Source organism: Arachis ipaensis, chromosome B3 (genome assembly GCF_059453495.1).
Source record: "Arachis ipaensis isolate K30076 ecotype BB chromosome B3, ASM5945349v1, whole genome shotgun sequence".
NCBI lineage: Eukaryota > Viridiplantae > Streptophyta > Magnoliopsida > Fabales > Fabaceae > Arachis > Arachis ipaensis.
Window position 1 is genome coordinate 131329970 of NC_142438.1, and position 19852 is coordinate 131349821.

General features: G+C 33.1%; 2 protein-coding genes across 3 annotated transcripts; both read right to left on the reverse strand.

Annotated features, from left to right (window-relative positions):
• Positions 1-12278: 12278 nt before the first annotated feature.
• Positions 12279-14509, reverse strand: LOC107631073 (beta carbonic anhydrase 5, chloroplastic). 2 transcript variants are annotated; one of them, XM_016334392.3, is made up of 9 exons: positions 14207-14509; positions 14044-14111; positions 13595-13750; positions 13454-13502; positions 13235-13348; positions 13090-13143; positions 12926-13008; positions 12710-12824; positions 12279-12620 (listed from the first exon to the last, which is right to left on the reverse strand). In XM_016334392.3, the coding sequence occupies exons 1-9, from the start codon at positions 14309-14311 to the stop codon at positions 12420-12422; spliced, it is 945 nt and encodes a 314-aa protein (XP_016189878.1). In that variant the 5' UTR covers positions 14312-14509; the 3' UTR covers positions 12279-12419. The 2 variants fall into 2 exon arrangements, with proteins under 2 accessions (XP_016189878.1, XP_088364431.1); XM_088508305.1 differs by having other exon boundaries at positions 12710-12821; positions 14207-14506.
• A 2010-nt stretch (positions 14510-16519) lies between these two features.
• Positions 16520-18451, reverse strand: LOC107631072 (uncharacterized). The gene has a single exon (XM_016334391.3). The coding sequence runs from the start codon at positions 18191-18193 to the stop codon at positions 16742-16744; it is 1452 nt and encodes a 483-aa protein (XP_016189877.1). The 5' UTR covers positions 18194-18451; the 3' UTR covers positions 16520-16741.
• Between the last annotated feature and the right edge of the window lie 1401 nt (positions 18452-19852).

Genomic DNA, 19852 nt, shown 5'->3' on the forward strand with positions numbered 1-19852 from the left:
TTTGCAAGAATCATAAATGAAAGGTAAAGACAATGGAAGGAACCCTACAGAAATCGAACTCGAATGCAGACTCAAAAATTCGCTGGGATATGAGTGTGTTTGAGTGTATTTCTGAAAAGAAGTTTCAACCCCTATTTCCTAAAATTTACTAATATTTATAACTCACCTCCATAACCTATCATTAATTGCGATGCTGCCTTGTATGCGAATTCCTAAGTAACTATTCCCGCTCTTTTACCCATGAGCGTTACCAATAAATTCCTAACTCAGAGAAAGTCTTCGACTTCTCTATTCTTATAACTGCTCAATTCTCTATTCGAAAACCGATTCGATTTTTCATTTGAGTAATTGCTAAGGTATTGAAATCGAGTCTGTGTTAAATAATTTCTATTTAACGTTTGCACATGTGTCTTTTCGACCTCTACTTCTTTTCCGACCTTTCATTAACTTTTCAAATCAGTTTAATCTTTCGAAAGTAATTATTTTGGCTAAAATATATAATTGAATTTTCTCTTTGGAATTGAAGAGAAGTCCGGGATGGTGCTCTTGACCAGTTGACCTTATATAGAATGATTCAAGGCTAAGTAATAGATATTGAGCTCATGGAAGAGCATGGAAGCTTTGAAGCACTTCAAGAGTCATTATTCCTCCACGCCTTTCTTAATATCATTTTTCTAAATTATATATTTAATTTGTGTGGCCTTACAACGAGCTGATGTAATTTATAAGTTAATTAACTATTAAAATATCTAAATTAATTAAAGCTTGCAAAAGCTATTGCTTTCTTGTGTTTATTATATTATATTATTATATGTCTTAGAATTCATAATAAAATTCATATTAAAAATTTCTGATTTAAAAAGTCAACATATATCGGCTAATATATTTAAAAATCTAATTATGAACATGCAGCAATTTTTTTTAATTTTTTTTTAATTTTTTTTCTCTTTTATAGAATTGATTTTCTCTTTTTCTTTTTTCATTATTTGAAATCGTCATCATCTTTTTGTCATCAAACTGAATCGATTATTGAGTCATTTTAGCTATTAGTTTATCAATTTAAAAATTTAAACATTACAATTATAATTTAATTGAAATAATCGAATTATAATAAAATAATATATAAAATAAAAAAAACAAAAATATAAATATATACTAATATGAATTTTAAAAATATATAAATTAAAAATATAAAATCAACTAAAAGTTTCATAAGAGTTTAATAAAAAAAGGTCAAATTTTAAGGTTTATGTATGTATAATATTCACGGTGTTATATATTTTATATTTTAGAATAATAAAAAAATAACCAAACAAAAAAATTATTAATTTAGGTATATCTTAATACATAATTTTTATTCTTATTTAAAAATAAATATATTTATATCTTTTAAATTTTAATATATATATTTAATTTAAATTAAATAAATTATTTTTTAATATATATATATATGGCTTTTTGTTATGAATAGTCCATTAAAAATACCAACACAAGAGTCATAAAAAAAAGAAGACAGCAACACAAAAATCAACCAATTTTTAATTTGGTCCAATCAAACAATTTCCGACTGGTATAATAATTTATGGACAGATCTTAAACAGGTAATTTTGGCTTATCAACTAAATTGCATAATGAAATGGTTCTCGTTTTGACCGGTTTATTTGGTCTCAATTTTAGAATAGAGTACAGTAGTAATTAGATAGCAGAAGATTTCGATTTAGGACTAATAAATAAGTTTTTGAAAAAAAGATATTAATTAGGTCTTCGACGATAATAAACGATAAATATATATGTCATTTTATTAATGGATAGTACGAAATAAAATAGAATTGTTTATATATTTCATTATCTATAGTAGTGTGTGTTCCGTTGCTATCACATAAGTATGAAATAAAGCGATGTAATTTTGGACAATAAAACATTCATTATTTTGAATTTTCGTGTAATCTATTTTCGTCAACTATTCTCTATTTATAATGAATCTTACTAAAACAGGTAAAATTTCGCTTATTATCTACGTAATAGGAGTTCCATAAATAAACACGTCATAGTAGTTAATGGTATATATAAACATCATCATTAAATTTTACGTGATAAATTAATAAAAAAATATAACGTATTCACTATTTACTATCGTAGAAGATTAAATTAATATTTTTTTAAAAATAAAATTAATTAAAAATCAAAATCTTGAAGACCTAATGATCACTTTACTCTTTGTAATATTGATCGTCGCCTTTATCACCTCTACTTTTACTCCTTTGTTTTCTGTCGCCATATCGTGTCTCTGTTTTTGCCTCCACTTGTTTAGTTCTTCCTCGGTCGTCCTTCCATATCCCTCTCTTGATCTACCGATTTATTTTAGATGTTTCTTAGTAGATAATTTTTATGTTTTTCAGTAGATTCTAGAATTTCTTTTATTTTGGATGTTTTGAGTATTTTCGTATGTATCTTAGGATCCGATTTTTTATTTTGGACATGAAGCTAAATATAGTTGCAAAGTTTATCAAGAGTCAGTATAAACCAATTAGAAATATATATGTGCTTGGATACTATATTCTATAATATTTTAGTTATGAAACCATTTAGATAAAGATATTTAAAACGTTTTTTTTAAATATTTTTAAATAATTAAAATTTAATATATATAACTAATTAAACTATGTTAATATTTATCAAAATTAGATCAAATAAATTGATTTGGCCAAAAAATCGATAAACTATATTTTGAACTGGTTTAAATAATTAATATTTTGTTATAAAAAATAATTATAATATTTCTATTATAAAAATGATTAAAATATTCTTATATATATATATATATATATATATATATATATATATATATATATATATTAAGAATTCTAAATTTTAACACTTTTTTTTTTGTGTTGTTATAGGGTTAGAATTTAAGATTTTTAATAATTAAAAAAATATATAATAAAAATATTTTAATCATTTTCTATAATAAGATTATTGTAGTCATTTTCTATAAAAAAAAGAATATTAATTTAAATCGGTTCAAGATTTGGTTTACCGATTTTTTTGACTAAATCAATTTGTCTAATCTAATTTTGACAAAAATAATATAGTTTAATCAATTATATGTATTAAATTTTAGTTAATAACAAACATTTTAAAAAAAAAGACGTTTTAAGCATCTTTATCTTTATCATAGTGTCTCGTTTTAGTTATATTCCAAGTTTCTAACAATATGTATGCCAGCGATGTATCTTGAGTTAACCACTAGTAAGTTGTAAACCATGCATATATTGTATTTTGTAATAATAGCATGATGGCAAATTAAAGTTGCATGAGTTTAACATGATGCAATATTTGTATCGTGCTCTTTCTGTCGTTTTTTGGATCGAGGAACTCTATATGTATGTAATGTGTATAATTAATTAAATGATATTATGCTCTTCAATAATTAGTTATATTATATATTGCATATATGTGATATTTTGTGCAGATATAGAGTTTTAAATTGCGGTTATAGTGGATTAATAGTAGATATTTGTGACTTCGAATGCGTCTGCTGGCATGGTGGCATAAAATTTCTAAAAATATACAGAAAATTTAATTTGAAAAATATACATACTCATTGTAAAATGTAAACTTTCTTTTTATCGTAATTTCAAAATCTAATCCCGTAATTAATTTATTTTATTTTTGTTTATTGTTTTTAGTTATTGGATGCAATAGCATAAGTCGGTGAGTGTCAGCTTGTGCAGGTATATAAATCGATATAAATGGATGTCACTTGGGTACGTACAATCGATAATAAAGAGGCGATGAAAGGAAGGCATAGTGATATATATATTAATATGAGCAACAAAGTGATGATTTATAAAAGAAACACAATTGATAACATGTCTGTGACAGCAAACAAGAAGTAATTAACCCTGCAAATTAAATTAAATTAAAAGACAGGACGATTCAAGGTAGTAAAGGGATGGAAATGATAGAGGGAGTAGGGGGGGAAGAGGAAGGAGTAGGGGCTGGGGAAGGAGGAGTAGAGGGTGGAGTAGGGGCTGAAGAAGGGGGTGCAGAGGGTGGAGTAGGGGCTGAAGAAGGGGGAGCAGAGGGTGGAGGGGGTGAAGGGGAGGAGAAGCCTAAAGGAGGTGGTTGGAGGAGGGGATCATGAGGAGGCAGGGGATCCAGAAAGAATGGAGGACGAGGAGGTGGTAAGGGTGGAAATGGAAATCGAAATGGAAATCGAAATGGAAATGGAAATGGAGGTGGTCCAAATCTAGTTCCAATTGGTGGAATAGTACGCTGCCTTAGAGGTAGAGGTGTAGTTGGAAGTGGACGGCCGATCCAAAGTACTGAGGGCATTAATGGAATAATATTATTAGCATCATTGTTAACTTGTTGGCTCAAGCACATCCCTATTAACATTGACAATGATAATGCCAAACCTATCATCAACCGTTTCCCACAATCCATACTCAGACTCATACTCATACTCATACCCACTCACTTAATTATCTTCTACTCTCTACATCTCTTATATACACTCATATGCCTGCCTGCACCATCTAATTTCGACCACACAAAGAGCCATTTTCTCCTTTATTATTATTATTACATAACATTAATCTTTCTATACTTAATTGTTTATTATGTACTTATTTTCAAAGCAAAAGCATGAGATTATTTCCCTCTATAAATTTCAACCGTTATCCATAAACAACCACCAACAGGCCAGAAAATACTTTTAAGGACAGGGATATATCATATATATACCTCTCTTAATTTTTTTAACATCATGCTTGAAAGCCTTTTCAACTCTTCCATGCGGCCAAATCAACTTTCACATATTTAATATTTGAGATAAAATACTGCTTTGGTCCTTAACATTTGAAGTGAATCTTATTTTATTTTTTAACATTTTAATTGTGCTATTTTTATTCCAAAATGTTTAAAATAACATCAATGTTATCCGACCGCTAAATTCTTCACTAACATTTAACGATAACACTTAATGAAATTGATGTACTATTAATAATACTTTTGTTAAAGCTATATTTGCTCAATTTTTCTCTCCCGTTTTATCCTTTCAACAAGCCCAAATTTCATTTTCTCGCTCCCTTTTTTCTTCCTCTTCAAATCCCTTTCGAAGAATTAATAGTGTAAAAAGGAGAGAAAAAAAAAGTAAAAAAATAGAATATAGACTTGTTGGGAGAGTAAAAATATGAGGAGGTTGAGCAAAGTAGTTTTAACAATTCAATTCCGTTAATTATTAGTAAAGAATAATTTGACAGTAAAATAATATTGATGTCATTTAAACGTTTTGGAATAAAAATAGGACGATTAAAATGTTAGAAACCAAAATAAAATTCATCCCAAAAATTGAAAACTAAAACAATATTTTACACTTAATATTTTTTGCTTATAACTTAATTTATAATTTGGGATTTTAAATTTAAAATAACAAAAATCATTTGAAAAAATTAGCTGATATTAGATGGGAAAAAAGTTAATTTTTTAGTTGAATTCATTTATTTATTAAATTTATATAATTGTTTTCATCTAATTATTTTTAACTTTATAAATATGTATGTTGGTACATATATACAATGGTACATACAATCATATTTCACTTGTGAATTTAATAATCAAAAATATTATTCACACATTAAAAATCAATCACTAAATCAATCATATATATATATATATATTTTTATATTTTATATTTTAATATAGATATTTTATATTAATTGTTCATTTTTTTTACCTGGCTAGCATGGTTGTTTAGTAATTGTTTCTTAATTGTAATAATAACTAACTTTACGGTAATTGTAATAACTAATTAGTTTATTACCTTATAGTCATTTTGCACGCAACTCATCACAAAAAGGATTGATATATAAACCATACATACTTTAACTAATGCTACATAAAAATGTAATATAAATTGGTCAAAAATTATATGCAATTATCTTTATATAAAATTAATAGTTAATAACTGTTAAATAATAATTTAATTAATTTTATTAAATTATTTATTATTTTTTTAATTATTAACTTCATAAGAATACAATTACAGATAAGTTTATACCATACGAAAAATAGCACAATATATATAAATATTTTTCACATACAATATAATTCATTTTGATAGGTAAAAAAATCTTAAAGAATCCTCATAACTTAAAATGGTAAATGATGATAATAACGGCCTGTTTTTGAGATGTAAACCTTTTAATTTCGCCAAAAATTTTCACTTATCACTCATTCCCGCCTCAGATTATTATAATGGCTTTTTTATTTTTTTTTATTTTATTTTATTTTTTTCTTTTGGCCATTATTTGAGATTTATATATTATGAAAAACAATGGGATTGTAGCAGCATGTATATATGCTTCGGTGAACTTTAAGAGTCACTTACTAGCTAGATTATTATAACATTGTTTTTTTTATTTTTTTTAATTACCTGTTTCCTGTATTCATTTCTCCCATACCCCATGGTTCTTAAAACTAGAGGGAATATTTAGCCTTGGATATATGTTATTCTAGGAGTTTATAGTCAAAATCGTTTTTGAAAGATATTTGGATCTCTATTTTTACTCGTGAAAGATAAATTTAATCAAAATCGTCTTTGAAAGATTTAAAATTAATCACGTTAATCCTTCCGTCTATTCTGTCATTAACAACGTTAATTTTGTTGACGTGGAATGTTAGTTTCTTTTTTTTTTTTTGTTTTTTTGGTCATGGGTTGTTAAGCCCAAGAAACAAAAACAGAACCCTAACTACTCAGAATCCTGACCCACCCGTATCCGCCCCGAAAATTTCTCCTCAACCCATCTGAGTAGCTTTGAGCCTCCATTCCCGTCCCGCTGGAACACAGACCCCGCAATGATGGTTCTTCAAGCTTCATGCTGCGCACTGTCTCTATTAACCACCACCGTCGTCGCCGGATGTTGCAGAGATACCACACCTTGCCTGAACGTCAACCTCCGCCACCTATCAAGCGTCTTAGAGCCCCCGCTCTACAGCTGCTACCACCATCGCATCAATGGTATAGTGCTCACTTTCCACCCTCAATCCAATTCGGTTAGCCGCATCACAGAACACTACTTGCAAAACGCGATCGTCGTTGCGCCAAGGAGGACGACTTCGAACTTCTGCCGTCGTCATCGTCTTCTGAACGATATGCCCGTTCGGTCTCCGTCCCTGATCTGAGCTTTCTCAGACGTATGCTCTTCTGTCCGTGGCTCCTGACGTCATCTGTTGCTGCCCCTACTGCTAGTTCTGTTGACGCCGCTCGATCCTTGCTCCTTGGCGACTCTCGACGTCGCGTCGGATCACTACCCTGAGTTCAGGGGGCGGGTTAGTGGTCTAGGATTGCTCCAGCGCTCCACCGAGTTCCATGGCTGTAATTTCGTGCGCCAATCTATTTCCCTCCTTTGGCATCTAAGTGAACTCAAACCTGTTATCCTCCCCTGTCAACTGTAAGATGTCCAACAATATTGGATCAATGTCTCCAACCCTGCTCTTCGATTTCAAATTCTGCACTAGAGGTAAGCTATCTGACTCAATAAGTACTTTCTGTAACTCCAAATTGTTCGCAGGTATCATGGCATTTCTAATTACTTCTGTCTCTATTTCTGGGCTAAAGATTGCTCTAATTTTGGATGCTGACTCAACCTGAACAGAGAGAGAGAGGTTTGGGTATGGAAATAGATACTGATGGGAGCTTATGCAAAGGCGCCGATGTAGGTGACGACAAGAAAAATTAAACGACATCGACGAGGAGCCAGCAACTGTTGGAATTGGCTTGGAGGCCGAGACGCGTAAAGGAGAAGGAGAGTCTGTAATCTCCAAGTCAGGTCGTTGGGTTGGGGCTCCAATTTTCTAATGGTTTGAATCTTGACAAAAAAAACTAACGTGCCACGTCAGCAAAATTAAAGTTTTTAGTGACAAAATAGACAGAGGGACTAACATCATTAATTTTAAATCTTTTGAGGACGATTTTGATTAAATTTTTTTTCAGAACGAAAATGGAGATCAGGGTATCTTTTAGAAACGATTTTGACTATTAACTCTATTAACTCGTTATTCTAATGTCTTTTTTCCAATCACCGCTGCTATTTGTAACGACTATTATACACTGTTATCAGTTCTTTTACATTTAAGTTACCAACCATTTTAATTACAAAAAAAAAAACTAGTAAAACTATTTTGAATTTGCCTCGAAAATTTTTTAAGGGGCTACTTCTTAGTCTGTTGGTTATTAAATTTATAGAATAAAATATATATTGGTCATTTTTGCTTATAAGATTTGGTGACTTAGAACGAGAATTAAAATATCTCACTTTATAAATTTAGAGACTAAGGAATTAATAAAAAAATGAAAACTAAATTAGCTTTTAAAAAAATTGTGATGAAATTTTGCATAATAATAATAATAATAATAATAATAATAATAATAATAATAATAATAATAATAATAATAATAATAGTTTCTAACATTTAAGTTTTTTTTAAGATCATTCCTAATATTTATCAATAGCATTATTTATGTTTTTTAAATATATTTAATTAAATATTAAGGGCAAAAATATATTTTAGCAAGAAAAAAAATATTAATATGACTTAGATATATCTCTAAATATTTAATGAAAAGTTATAGGAATCAATATTTTTTATCAATATTAGTCAATATTTTGGGTTAATACTATTAGAATTTAAAATTTAAAATTTAGTATTTAGTATTAGAATATTGACTAAATATTAACAAAAAGTATAAATATTGTTAGTCATGTAGCATATCAAATAAGTATTTCATTAAGTTCTTATCTTATTAGTAATAATTTTTTTACCCTAGTTAATATTTAATTGGCATCAACATATAAACACCCTTGCAAATAACACAATTAAAAGAAGAGGAGAAGAAATAGAATTTATATTATTTTTTTATATATAACAAACAAGAGAGTTATTTAATTTATCATTATAGTAGAGCATGGAGTACAAGATAATATTGTATAGCATAAGACTAAAAGCTAGTGTGAAAGTGCATGCATGATGCATGCATGTAGTGATGGTAACCCAACCGGAACAATAAACAAACAAGTAATAATGCATGCATACGTAAAACATGATAAAGATATATATATATATCCAAGTACACACCATCAGAGAGCAATGGTGAAGTAAAGGGGTTCATGTATTCAGGGTGCGGAGGTTGAAGAAGTTGAAGCCCAAGGTGGTGGTGGCATAAAGAAGGGTATGCCGGGAAAGTTGGGGAAGCTGCTGGGTAGTGGCGGCAGAGAAACCTGTGGTGGAAAATTTGGAAAGAATGGTGGGAATGAGAACGGGAATGGGTATGATGGGTTCATTATTGGTGGTGCCGTTGTCTCCTGAAGCTGGCGAGCTGCCATGCCAATCTCCATCATTGATAAGTAAATAGCAATGAAGAATGCCAACATCATCATGCATCTCATGGAAGCCATTGTTGATCACCACCATGCACTTGATCAGAGTACCTAGTAGCTCTCTTATATATATATATATATATATATAGAGAGAGAGAGAGAGAGAGAGAGAGAGAGAGAGAGAGAAAGTATATTAATTTGCAGCACCGTTTTAGTGGTTGATATTTTTCTCTTGTTAGCTTACCTTCCTTATTAATGTATCCCATTAAATGAATTTAAATACAACCTTGATTCTATTTCAACAAGCTAAGTATACTATATCTATCTTGATGATGAAATAAGATCATTATATTATTGACTATTGATATTATCTATGTCATGGCGGCAACTACTCCCTCAAATAAACTTCAAAAGGATATTAATACCTCATTCATGTTTAAATTAGTTTTTTTTTTTTTTTTTGGAATCAATTTTGATATATATTAAGACTAGTTCTAAAAAACTAACTCATTTTAAGTTAATTTTATATCTCATTCCAACATAACTCAATATATACAATAGTATATATCAAGCTTTTAGGTTTGACAAAGCGGGATCTTCTTCCAACAATAATAAACCCCCTCCATCGTCGGTCCATTTAATTAGTTTCTTGGTGAGATTTGATTTTGAATCATGCTTAATAATGGTGGCATGGAAGGTGCCTTTACACTTTACAGTGCCATGCGATCATGTGTTTCATCAAAGTTTTAATCACTTGAAGTGATAATCTATTCCGGATTTTCTAGGCATATACTATAATAATATGAATTATCTGGGAAAAATAAAAGACAATAAGCGTGGGCTTGGCATATTAGGTTTAATTAAGGTTTAATTTGGAATTCATGTAATCATTAGTCAGAAATCCAAGATTTTACGTGAAACATTAGAACTGCAATATATGGAAGATTATTATATATATTAGGTAAATGATGATCACAAATTCAGCATCATATGCTGTACACTGACTTTACAACCACTCTCTCCCTGGCCCAAGAGAGAGAGAGAGGAGGAGGAATAAAAGGACTCATAGAACTTGAATACTGACTAGTGACTACTGAGCACACCATGTGACATAATTATATCTTTAGTACAAATGAAACCCCAATGGAGACCCTTTCAGACAAAGGTATATAAAAATAATTCACTCATCACACACACACAATACAAAGAAATAAAGGAACAAATACTAGTTCAGTCTAAGGAGTAGTGGCTGGATGGAGATTGGGAATTTCAGGAACCTTAGGAAGTTCTACCTTCGGGACAGCAGGCAGCTCAGGCTTAAGCAGTGGTGGCACTGGCAGTTGAGGCAACTCCGGTTTAGGAATCTCGGGTATTGTAGGCAATTCTGGTTTAGGAATTTCTGGTAGCGTAGGCAACTCAGGAATGGGTAGGCTGGGTATTGCTGGCTCTGGTAATGTTGATTCTAGAAGGTTACGTGCATTTGCAACCTCATTGTATGAGGAAATAAGAAGCACAAGTGATAAAATGAATGACAAGAAATGGCAAGAACCCATGGTAGTAGCTATAAGATAGCAAGGGGCTTCTGAATCTGTTGTGGTTATTAATCTATGCAAATGGTTTTGTTGGGCTTGTGATCATTTTCCATGAGTTATATGTGCTTTTATAGATAGGATTATAGAGTGGTGAGTATGGTGTTACTTGAATAGGTATCATGAACAACCTTGAGAATTGTTAGTTCAACTTCTTACCAATATAACATTTTAATTATATAAATAATTTAACATATTCATAACAAAATGGCCAAAATAATCATACCTACCACAGAACAAATCATTATGGCAATGATCTTTGAAGGATTTCGATATCACCCGTGATCCACCTATGCCTCCTCCGTTTTAATTTGCTGCCTTTCGATCACAAGGAGCCCTTAACATTTTCTGCACCTTAAATAATCTCTAAAGGTATGGTCAACTATTTCTTTCCCTCCATTATCTTAGCTTGATCTGTGAACGGCTTCAACAACTTGAAGATTATATTCTTTCGCTGGTAGTCTACATTTTCTTCCTCCTGGTTTCGAAACCCGTGGATGGAATTATGGAAATGCAAATATAAGTAAACAATTTATAACAGATGCACAATCAGAAAAGTGGCAGTAATGAACAGACATGTGCGACAGTGCGAGTGTGCATAAAGCTACACATACAGAATCACAGGAAAACAATACTGCCCTATTTGTATGGATAATTTGCACCAAAATTTCAAATTGATGGATAATTTGCATCGGAAAAGTATAAAATAATCAAATAGCAAACAATTTGATTGGAATAGTTTAAATCTGTAAAATTTGAACTGCAAAAAGTTGGCAAATCTCTTAGTTCGCAAGAAGCGAAGCATGAACATGTGCTTGGTTAGGAGATCATATTTCATGGATGCACTCCATGTGTAATTACTTCCTAACCAAACACACCCTTAAGTTGAGAAACTTCCTTGTTGGAAAATGAAAAATAAAAGATTGAGAAATAAATAAAGTGGTAACTTCTTTGGAGAAACCAATTAAAATTTTCGGTTTTTACTTGTCATATCAAAATGACATCGGATCAACACACTTCAGTTATATAGTGTTCTAAGTAAGATATGCAGCACCATTGCACCAAGAATGCTGTTCAGGTGGTTCAATCCAGAGCAAGTAGAATCCCCAAATAATTTCACTTTCGTTCCTGCGTGTAGCAATGAATTTGTTGTGTAGACTTAAATGGATGAGTTGAGACTTTTTCACAGGAAGAGATGAGTTTTTCGGTGTTATAACTATTATAAGTGGCCCGGTGAAGGATTCAGACATTAATTTTACTCAGAAACCATTCATAATTCATAAATGCACACGTGACAAAAAAAGGATTTGTTCAAGACTTCAAATCAATTGAATTTCAATATTTCATAAGTTGTACTGATACACATAAGTCACCCTATGATTTAGTCATGCTACAAATATTAGAAGAAAAGAATAATATAATTTATACAGGGAAATAGAAGTAACACTCAGCACCAAAACATTTTGTTTACAGCTGCAATTCTGCTATTTTTAGCCATTTTGGTTTCCCTGTAACTCATCGTCCATTTCTCAAAAGAACAGTCGATAAAGTCATAGTAACCACCATGAACATTTAGTTTTCCATTTGCTACCTTTTCTTCTATCCATGGATACGTAAGTAGGTTTAACAAGGAATTGTTAACTGATTCCTGCATAAAAATCAATAGCAGTAACAAATTTTGATACTGTGGAATGCAGATAAGGCTTCAAGATTAAATCTACTAGCAAATTTTGTTACCTTCTCACAATGGCTGCACTGTTGATCAAAGTTCAGCTGAGAAGCAGCAGCTTCAGTTTTGATTCTGGCATTCTTTCCAACTACCACCCAGCTATTTATAAAGCTACTGGAACTACTGGAAAAATATATAAATATCCAAACAAGAAAAAAACACATGCTATCAAAGAAAGTAAATAGACAGACAACAAGTCAACAACTAGAATCCAGCAATTCAACCTTTCATTGGCATCATCTTGCATACTCATAAGGGCACGTATTCCCCCACAGCAGCTGTGGCCAATGACTAAGATGTGCTCAACCTGAAATAACAATAATATTTTATCGCCAATGGTTTAGAATCATAACATTAGAAACTTCGAAATAGTAAGGGAATTTCTTACTTCAAGGGTGTTCACAGCAAATTCTAGGGCAGCATTTGTTTCAGACGGCCCACTCTGTATCAGTAAATTGAATTAGAAGGGAGTACTAGGTATTGAATAGTTAGACATGTACATCTAAATACATCACTAGCACATAGAGATATACCTCAAAGGGAGGAACCAAATTACCAACATTGCGGATCATGAATGCTTCTCCTGGATGAAATCCTAGAATATGAGAGGGGCAAACCCTAGAATCTGCACAGGCAATAACCATGAACTGCTCTTGGAATTGTTAGTCAGGAGTACTAGGTTTTGCTAATGTTTCATAAGATAAATTGAAGAAATGGACTTAGGGAAAACCAAGAAAGAGAGGGAACAATACCTTTGGTGCTTGAGCCTGGGCAAGTTCTTGGAAATGTTCTATGTTTTTCCTAGAAGAAAACAGAACAAACATCAATTAAAGTTTCTGACATTTTTAGGCATCAGAAACGAACATTATGAAAAGGGATATTCTGAAGCTTACAAATATTTATTCTTCTTAAAACCCAAAAACCTATCTTTTAGATCATTAAATATATCACACTTATTTTCCACTTCAGGCAGAATCTGCAGCTTGCTCTTATTAGGATGTTGCTCAATTCTTTGACGCTGCGCAAAAGCCTTCAAAGAGAACCCTTGCCTGCACCCCGCAAATATTAGAGAATTGAATAGGAAGCCATAAAAGATAAGGAATTCCATTTTCAAAATAGTAAAAACAAGATTTGGAGCTAACGGAACAAGAGAAGAATGAAAGACATCAAGATCCAATCCACGATCACGCTTTAGAATTTATGTCATTTGCACAAAGCCTAGGGAATATCCAAAACTTGATAAAAATTTGAGTACTTGTCCAAAGTTTTGATAAATCAAGATTTTCGAATGATTGAAACACAAAAAAAATTGGAAGCGAGAAACAGAGAAAGGTGGAAAGACCTTGAATCCGTGAATAGTTTCAAATGCGTATGCTGGATTTTCGCTGTTATGATGGATCGACCAAAGATCTGACACAGCAGCGTCAAGATCAGTATAGTATACAAAACAGAAAAGGGGTATCTCGGGAGAGAGTGAAAACTGAAAAGAAAAGTGAACAAAATACCGTTGAAGCCCTGAATGCATCATCTCCATGGGAGGAGGATAAAGGGAGAGACTTGGAGGCTAAGGGGTCTCCTGCTGAAACCGACAATGGTGCTGGAGCTGCCATTATGGAACTCAATCTCAAAAGGGTTTTGATTCTTTGAGAATTGGGGATTGAAGGAAAGAGCCATGCTTCAACAGTTATAACGTGAACCAGTGTTTTTTGGATCGGGAAAACCTGCACATCAATCTACTCCCATTAACACGGAGAAACCGAGAAAGAAACTCCAGCTTTAAATGTCAGACTATATATATATTTCTTTGTTTTTTTTTTCTGCATTAGGGTATTATTAACATAAAAAGAAAATAAAGTAGTTTAATTTATATACTGCAGATTATTAATAAAAACATTTAACTCTTTCGATTATCTAAATATATCTATAGAATAGAGTTGCACTTCTAAATCGATCATCATATAATGAGTGTTTAATTACTATATTACATATGTGATCATCATAGTATATCTCAATGATTACACACTAATCACAATTCTTAGCTATTAATTGAATACACATTACCGTTAACATACCTTTGGAAAAATGTTTTTATCATGTGCTAAATAATAACCATTTGCTAACCATGTTTTCATCTCCTGTGATATATTGTACACGTGTTGCTCAACTTGTGATTGTTTGGAAATATCTATAAAATTGGATCTGTATTCTATAATTCACCTTTCGATAAGGTAGCGTTTAGTGGAGATACAGAGACGGAAAGACTAAGATTGAGAGACAGAGACTAAGAGACCGAGATTGAAATAAATTTCAGTATTCTGTTTGGTGCAAAGTGAGAGACAGAAATTAAAACAAGAATGAAACTCTAATTTAATTTGTACAAAGGATAAAATTGAAATTAATTAATTGAAATGAGGATATTTTAGGTATAAAATGTTATTAAAGTTTCAGTCTCCATCTCTAAAATTTTAGTTCCCTATATCCCTACTTTTTAGAGGTACTGAAATACTGAAATTTTAGGGATAGAGACAAAAATTTTAGTACCAGTCTCTGAACCAACAAACATGATATTGAGTCTCAATCTCCCAGTCTCTGTCTCATACCTCAAAACAAACGCTGCCTATTAGAACAGAATAGTATTGATCTTTCAAAAAAAAGTTTGCAGTTTTGAGTTGTCAGAGTAAAAAAAATAATTTAATTGTACAACAGTGCCTTTTTTTTTTTCAATTAAGTTTCTAATTTTCCATCCCTTGTTCCAAGTCATAAAGGATTATGACTTATGAGCTCTTCCATCCAAAGATGGATTCGATGATGTTGCAAACACCAGCCAGTAGATCTTGATTTGACGAGATTACATTGCAAATGAGATTTCCCTCTTATGTGGTTATGTGAGTTTACTTGGTTAGTGTAGGGAGTGGATTTAGGTATAACTATTGATGTTGGACATAAGGATCCACTAGATAACCAATTGGAAAAGTATCAACTAGTAATTTCAGGATTTCCATGTTTCTTCTATCCACGTATATATACAGTTTGCTTAGAGCTCACGAAACCAGAACTGCAAATGCAGAAATTCTAATGAGGCTAGTTCACAGGTCCCACACTTGAAAATATAATGTTAAGAGGCTAATTTTATTTCATGTCAAATCTTCCTAAACACATTCAGGAAAGTGAAAGATCGGAACTCTTTCGAAATTTTCATTAACCAACTTCTAAATTACTCCTCTTCATGACTAGCTTCCATCAAGATTTTGCAGTATAAGGATGCCGATCAAATCCACTTGGGATCTAGTTTAGGGTTCTAAATAAAATTATCATAGCACCTGGAATCATGCTTTATCACACAAATGTAAGCTTCAAGAATCATTAGTTCATTATCCACCATTCATACACAGCACCTAGTAGAGAGTAGAAACTCGATCCACAAGTGAAGATACCACACGTTAAACAACAACCGCATTAAAGTTCTTAGGCAAATAGACAAACATTACAAAAGTTTGTTTCTCTTGCAAATCATCAATAGCATTACAATGCATGAGAAGCTACAGTCTCAGACCAAAGAGGTATCTTCACACACACAATTTCCTTTCATCACGTTTTATAAGCCTTGGTCAACACTCAGCACCAAGGATGCGATCATAAGATTAGAATACTACACATAGGCAACACCAATACAAAGGATAAGTTCTACTTCACTCCATGATAAAGGCTTCTCATTGAGAAAATCTCAGCTTCTTTCTAACCATTTTCAATTTCCGAGCATTTGAACAAATTAAACAAGATGATGAGTGTGTGTGATTTGAATAAAACATCAATCAGCATTGTCAAAATATCATTCAACTTAAGACGCAGTACTATGATCACAATCTACATTAAGCAATTCTCCTCAAATAGTTGTAAACAAAAGTAAAGGAGTTGCTGCCGCAAATTATTATATAATTTAACAATAACATGAATTCGCAACAGGCTCAGCATCATTTTGTGCGACAAGTGCAAACATACAAGTAACATCTACATTCTACAACAAACATGCATCTATAAGACTAATTACCCTTAGCCTTATCATCTGCCACAACATTGAGAATGGGCAAGCTACTGAGGAACTCATCAAGTCCCTCAAAGAACCCAATCCCTTCCATGTTATCCTCAGCATTCCCAGCAGCATTCCCTTCACGGACGCCTACGCGACGAGAAGGCTCTTCCGGGTCATTACTGAACTCCACATTCAAGTCCAAGTTCCCTCCACCCCTCCTCCTCGAACCACCCAATGCAACCTTCTTACTAGACTCTGGCCTTCCACCACTTGCCCCTGCAGCCCCACCACCTCCACCGCCACCATCCACAGCCCCACCCCCCACATTCTGATGCTGTGCACTACCCGGAATCACCTTCCTAGGTCTCCCAGCCTTCCTCGGTGAAGAACCGGGATCTCTTGTAGAAACTCTTGACTTCTTCCTCGCCTTCTTAGAACCAGTTCTCCAATCTCCATCATCAGAATCATCCTCGCTGGGATCTGAAAGCTCCACAAATGCCGCAGCGGCTTCGTCGTCATAGTAAGTCCAAGACGCCTTCCTCCGATTGGACCCCTTTAAGGGGCAGGGGAACAGCGGCGAAAATGGGTTCCAATTGGAAGAAAACCCGTTAATGTCCTTTGAATCCTGCGAAAATCCCAACGGGAAAAAACCCCAGCTGCAGAACGATGAGTCCTTTCCGTTCAGCGGCGGCGACCTTATCACCACCGCCTGGAACCCCCTGCGGCAGCTCTGGCACCGCAGGGTGCACTCCTCGTAAACCCTAGGGTACTCATACAGAACGTAACAATAAGGACACGAGGTCCAGAAACTCGACTCCGTTGCCGCCGCGTCGTTCGAGGCCGCAGCGACGGCCGTCCGAGTCTGCCGAGCTGACTCGGCCGCTGTCCGATTCTGCACATTCGGATCGCTCGCCCCGCTCGCAGCGTCCTTAGATCTAGGGTTTCTCCTCGGCGTAGACTGAGGCTGAGCTTGCGTCAGGGGATTATGCTGGTGGTGCTGGTGATGGTGGTGCTGTGTCGCGGCCGGCGCCGGCGGAGGAGTGGAGGTGAGCAACCGGAGGTCTGCGTCGTACATGGCCTTCTTGGCGGGGTTGGAGAGGACCGACCAGGCATCGTGGATGAGGGAGAAGGCGTGTGCGGCGAAGGCGAAGGGGTTACGGTGCGGGTCGAGGAGTAGGGCGAGGCGGTGGTACTGAGCTGCGATGTGGTCGATGTTGGTGGAGTAACGGAGGATCTGAAGGATCCCGTACCAGTCGCGGTGCTGGTCGTTGATCCGCGTTTCGCCGGCGAGGAGCGTGTCAATCACCGTCAAGAGGAGCTCAGACGCATCGAACGTTGGGTCGGATTCACGCGCCCGGATCGCGAAGGACTGAGCCCCATGCAAGTCACGTGCGCTCAGGAGCTTGTTGGCCGTGTAGAGCCAGCGCTCGGCTTCCGCTCTGTTGCCTCCTCCGCCGTCCATGGTGGGTCGTAGGAAGTGCGAATGGACGAAAAAGGACACTAGATTGGGATTCTTAGGGGAGAAGAGAGCTGGGAAACGAGGGTAGTTTGGTCATTGCAGTGAGGTGCGTTCCTCGTGGCATGGTTGTAAGATAAACCCACTACTTCTACTTGCGAGTTTTGGGATAGTGTTGTCTGCTGCCTTCGCTTCGCCACTGTTTTTCAACCTTTGACTTCACTCTTTCCTCTCTGTGTTCAGGTAATAAAACCCCAATCCTTTACTAACACTTTTCTACTTTTATAATTTTTATTTTATATAAATTTCATTTAATGTAGGACGCAATTCGAATTCACCATCTTTATGATTATTCGATCAATTAAAGTTAGTTTTTAATTTTATTTTTTTAATTTAATAATTTAATAATATATTTTATTTTATATTTTTAAATATTAATAATGACTAATAACCAAAAATAACAAATTTGATAATTCTCTCTAACATTCTTCGATTATTTTTTTTATTATTGATTTTCATTTTCTTACCACTTTTAACATACATAACACTAACAATCAAATTTACACTCTACCATTTCAGTAATTTTTTATTCTTTCGGTTCTCTCCATTTTAATTAAGATATTTATTTATCGAGATTTCAAGAAAAATTAGTCATATATGCATTAAAGTATTTAAAAATTTAAAACCTTGATTCTTTTCAGTTGAAAATTCCTAAAAATTTTAATAAATACTTTTGGCATTTCATTTTTCTAATAAAAGTATTTATTAAAATTTTCTTTTTTTTTTTTTTGGGTGAATGCCAACGTCTACACTACTGTGATTACAAATTGACAATACATCGTAGATATGTAGGTGGATTTCATGCAAGCCCAAGCAGCTTTTGCTGCCTAAAAACTATTGAAGCTTTTCAAACCCAAAGAGGTTAGTTACAAAGAAAGTCTATTCACGTGAAATCTAAACAATATCCATCTGGACAAATGCATCAAGAAAAAATGGTGTCTTGTCCAAAAGAAAGATTCTTTTGTGCTCAACACATTCATGTCCCATTAAAGAAATCATCCATGTCGCGCTCTATCTTTCTTTTTGTCTCGCCTACGATGTAATGGGCTTTTCGCTTTTCTTAAAGATAAAATAAGATTGTGCCCCAAGTCCAAAAAAAGAAAAGATTGTGCCCATAATGTGTTGCCTCATGTTCAAGTGAACCTATTTCCATACGATAATATTGGATTTGGATTTTCTAAAGTTTAAATTTTATTTTAGAGAGTAAAGTTTGATCTTTTATTTTTGAATAGTTTCTCTCTCATATTTTCTTTTGGTCCCACCTATAAAATAAATTGTGAGAGATCAAACTTTATTTTTTAAAGTGAAATTCAAACTTTAGAAGATCTAAATCCGATAATATTAGAAAACAAAAAAAAAATAGCTATAATTTATCTTATTTATTATCTATTAATTTTTTTTATTATTAAATATTTTTGTTTCATATAATATTATAAGAAAGCTTTTAAATATATTAATATACTGATATTTCAGTAAATTTTAACTAATGATTTATTTAATTATATATATTATATATTTTTTATAATTAAAATTAATAATTAAAAATTACTAAAATACCAGTATATTGATACATTTAAAAAAATTTTAATATTATAATTCATGACC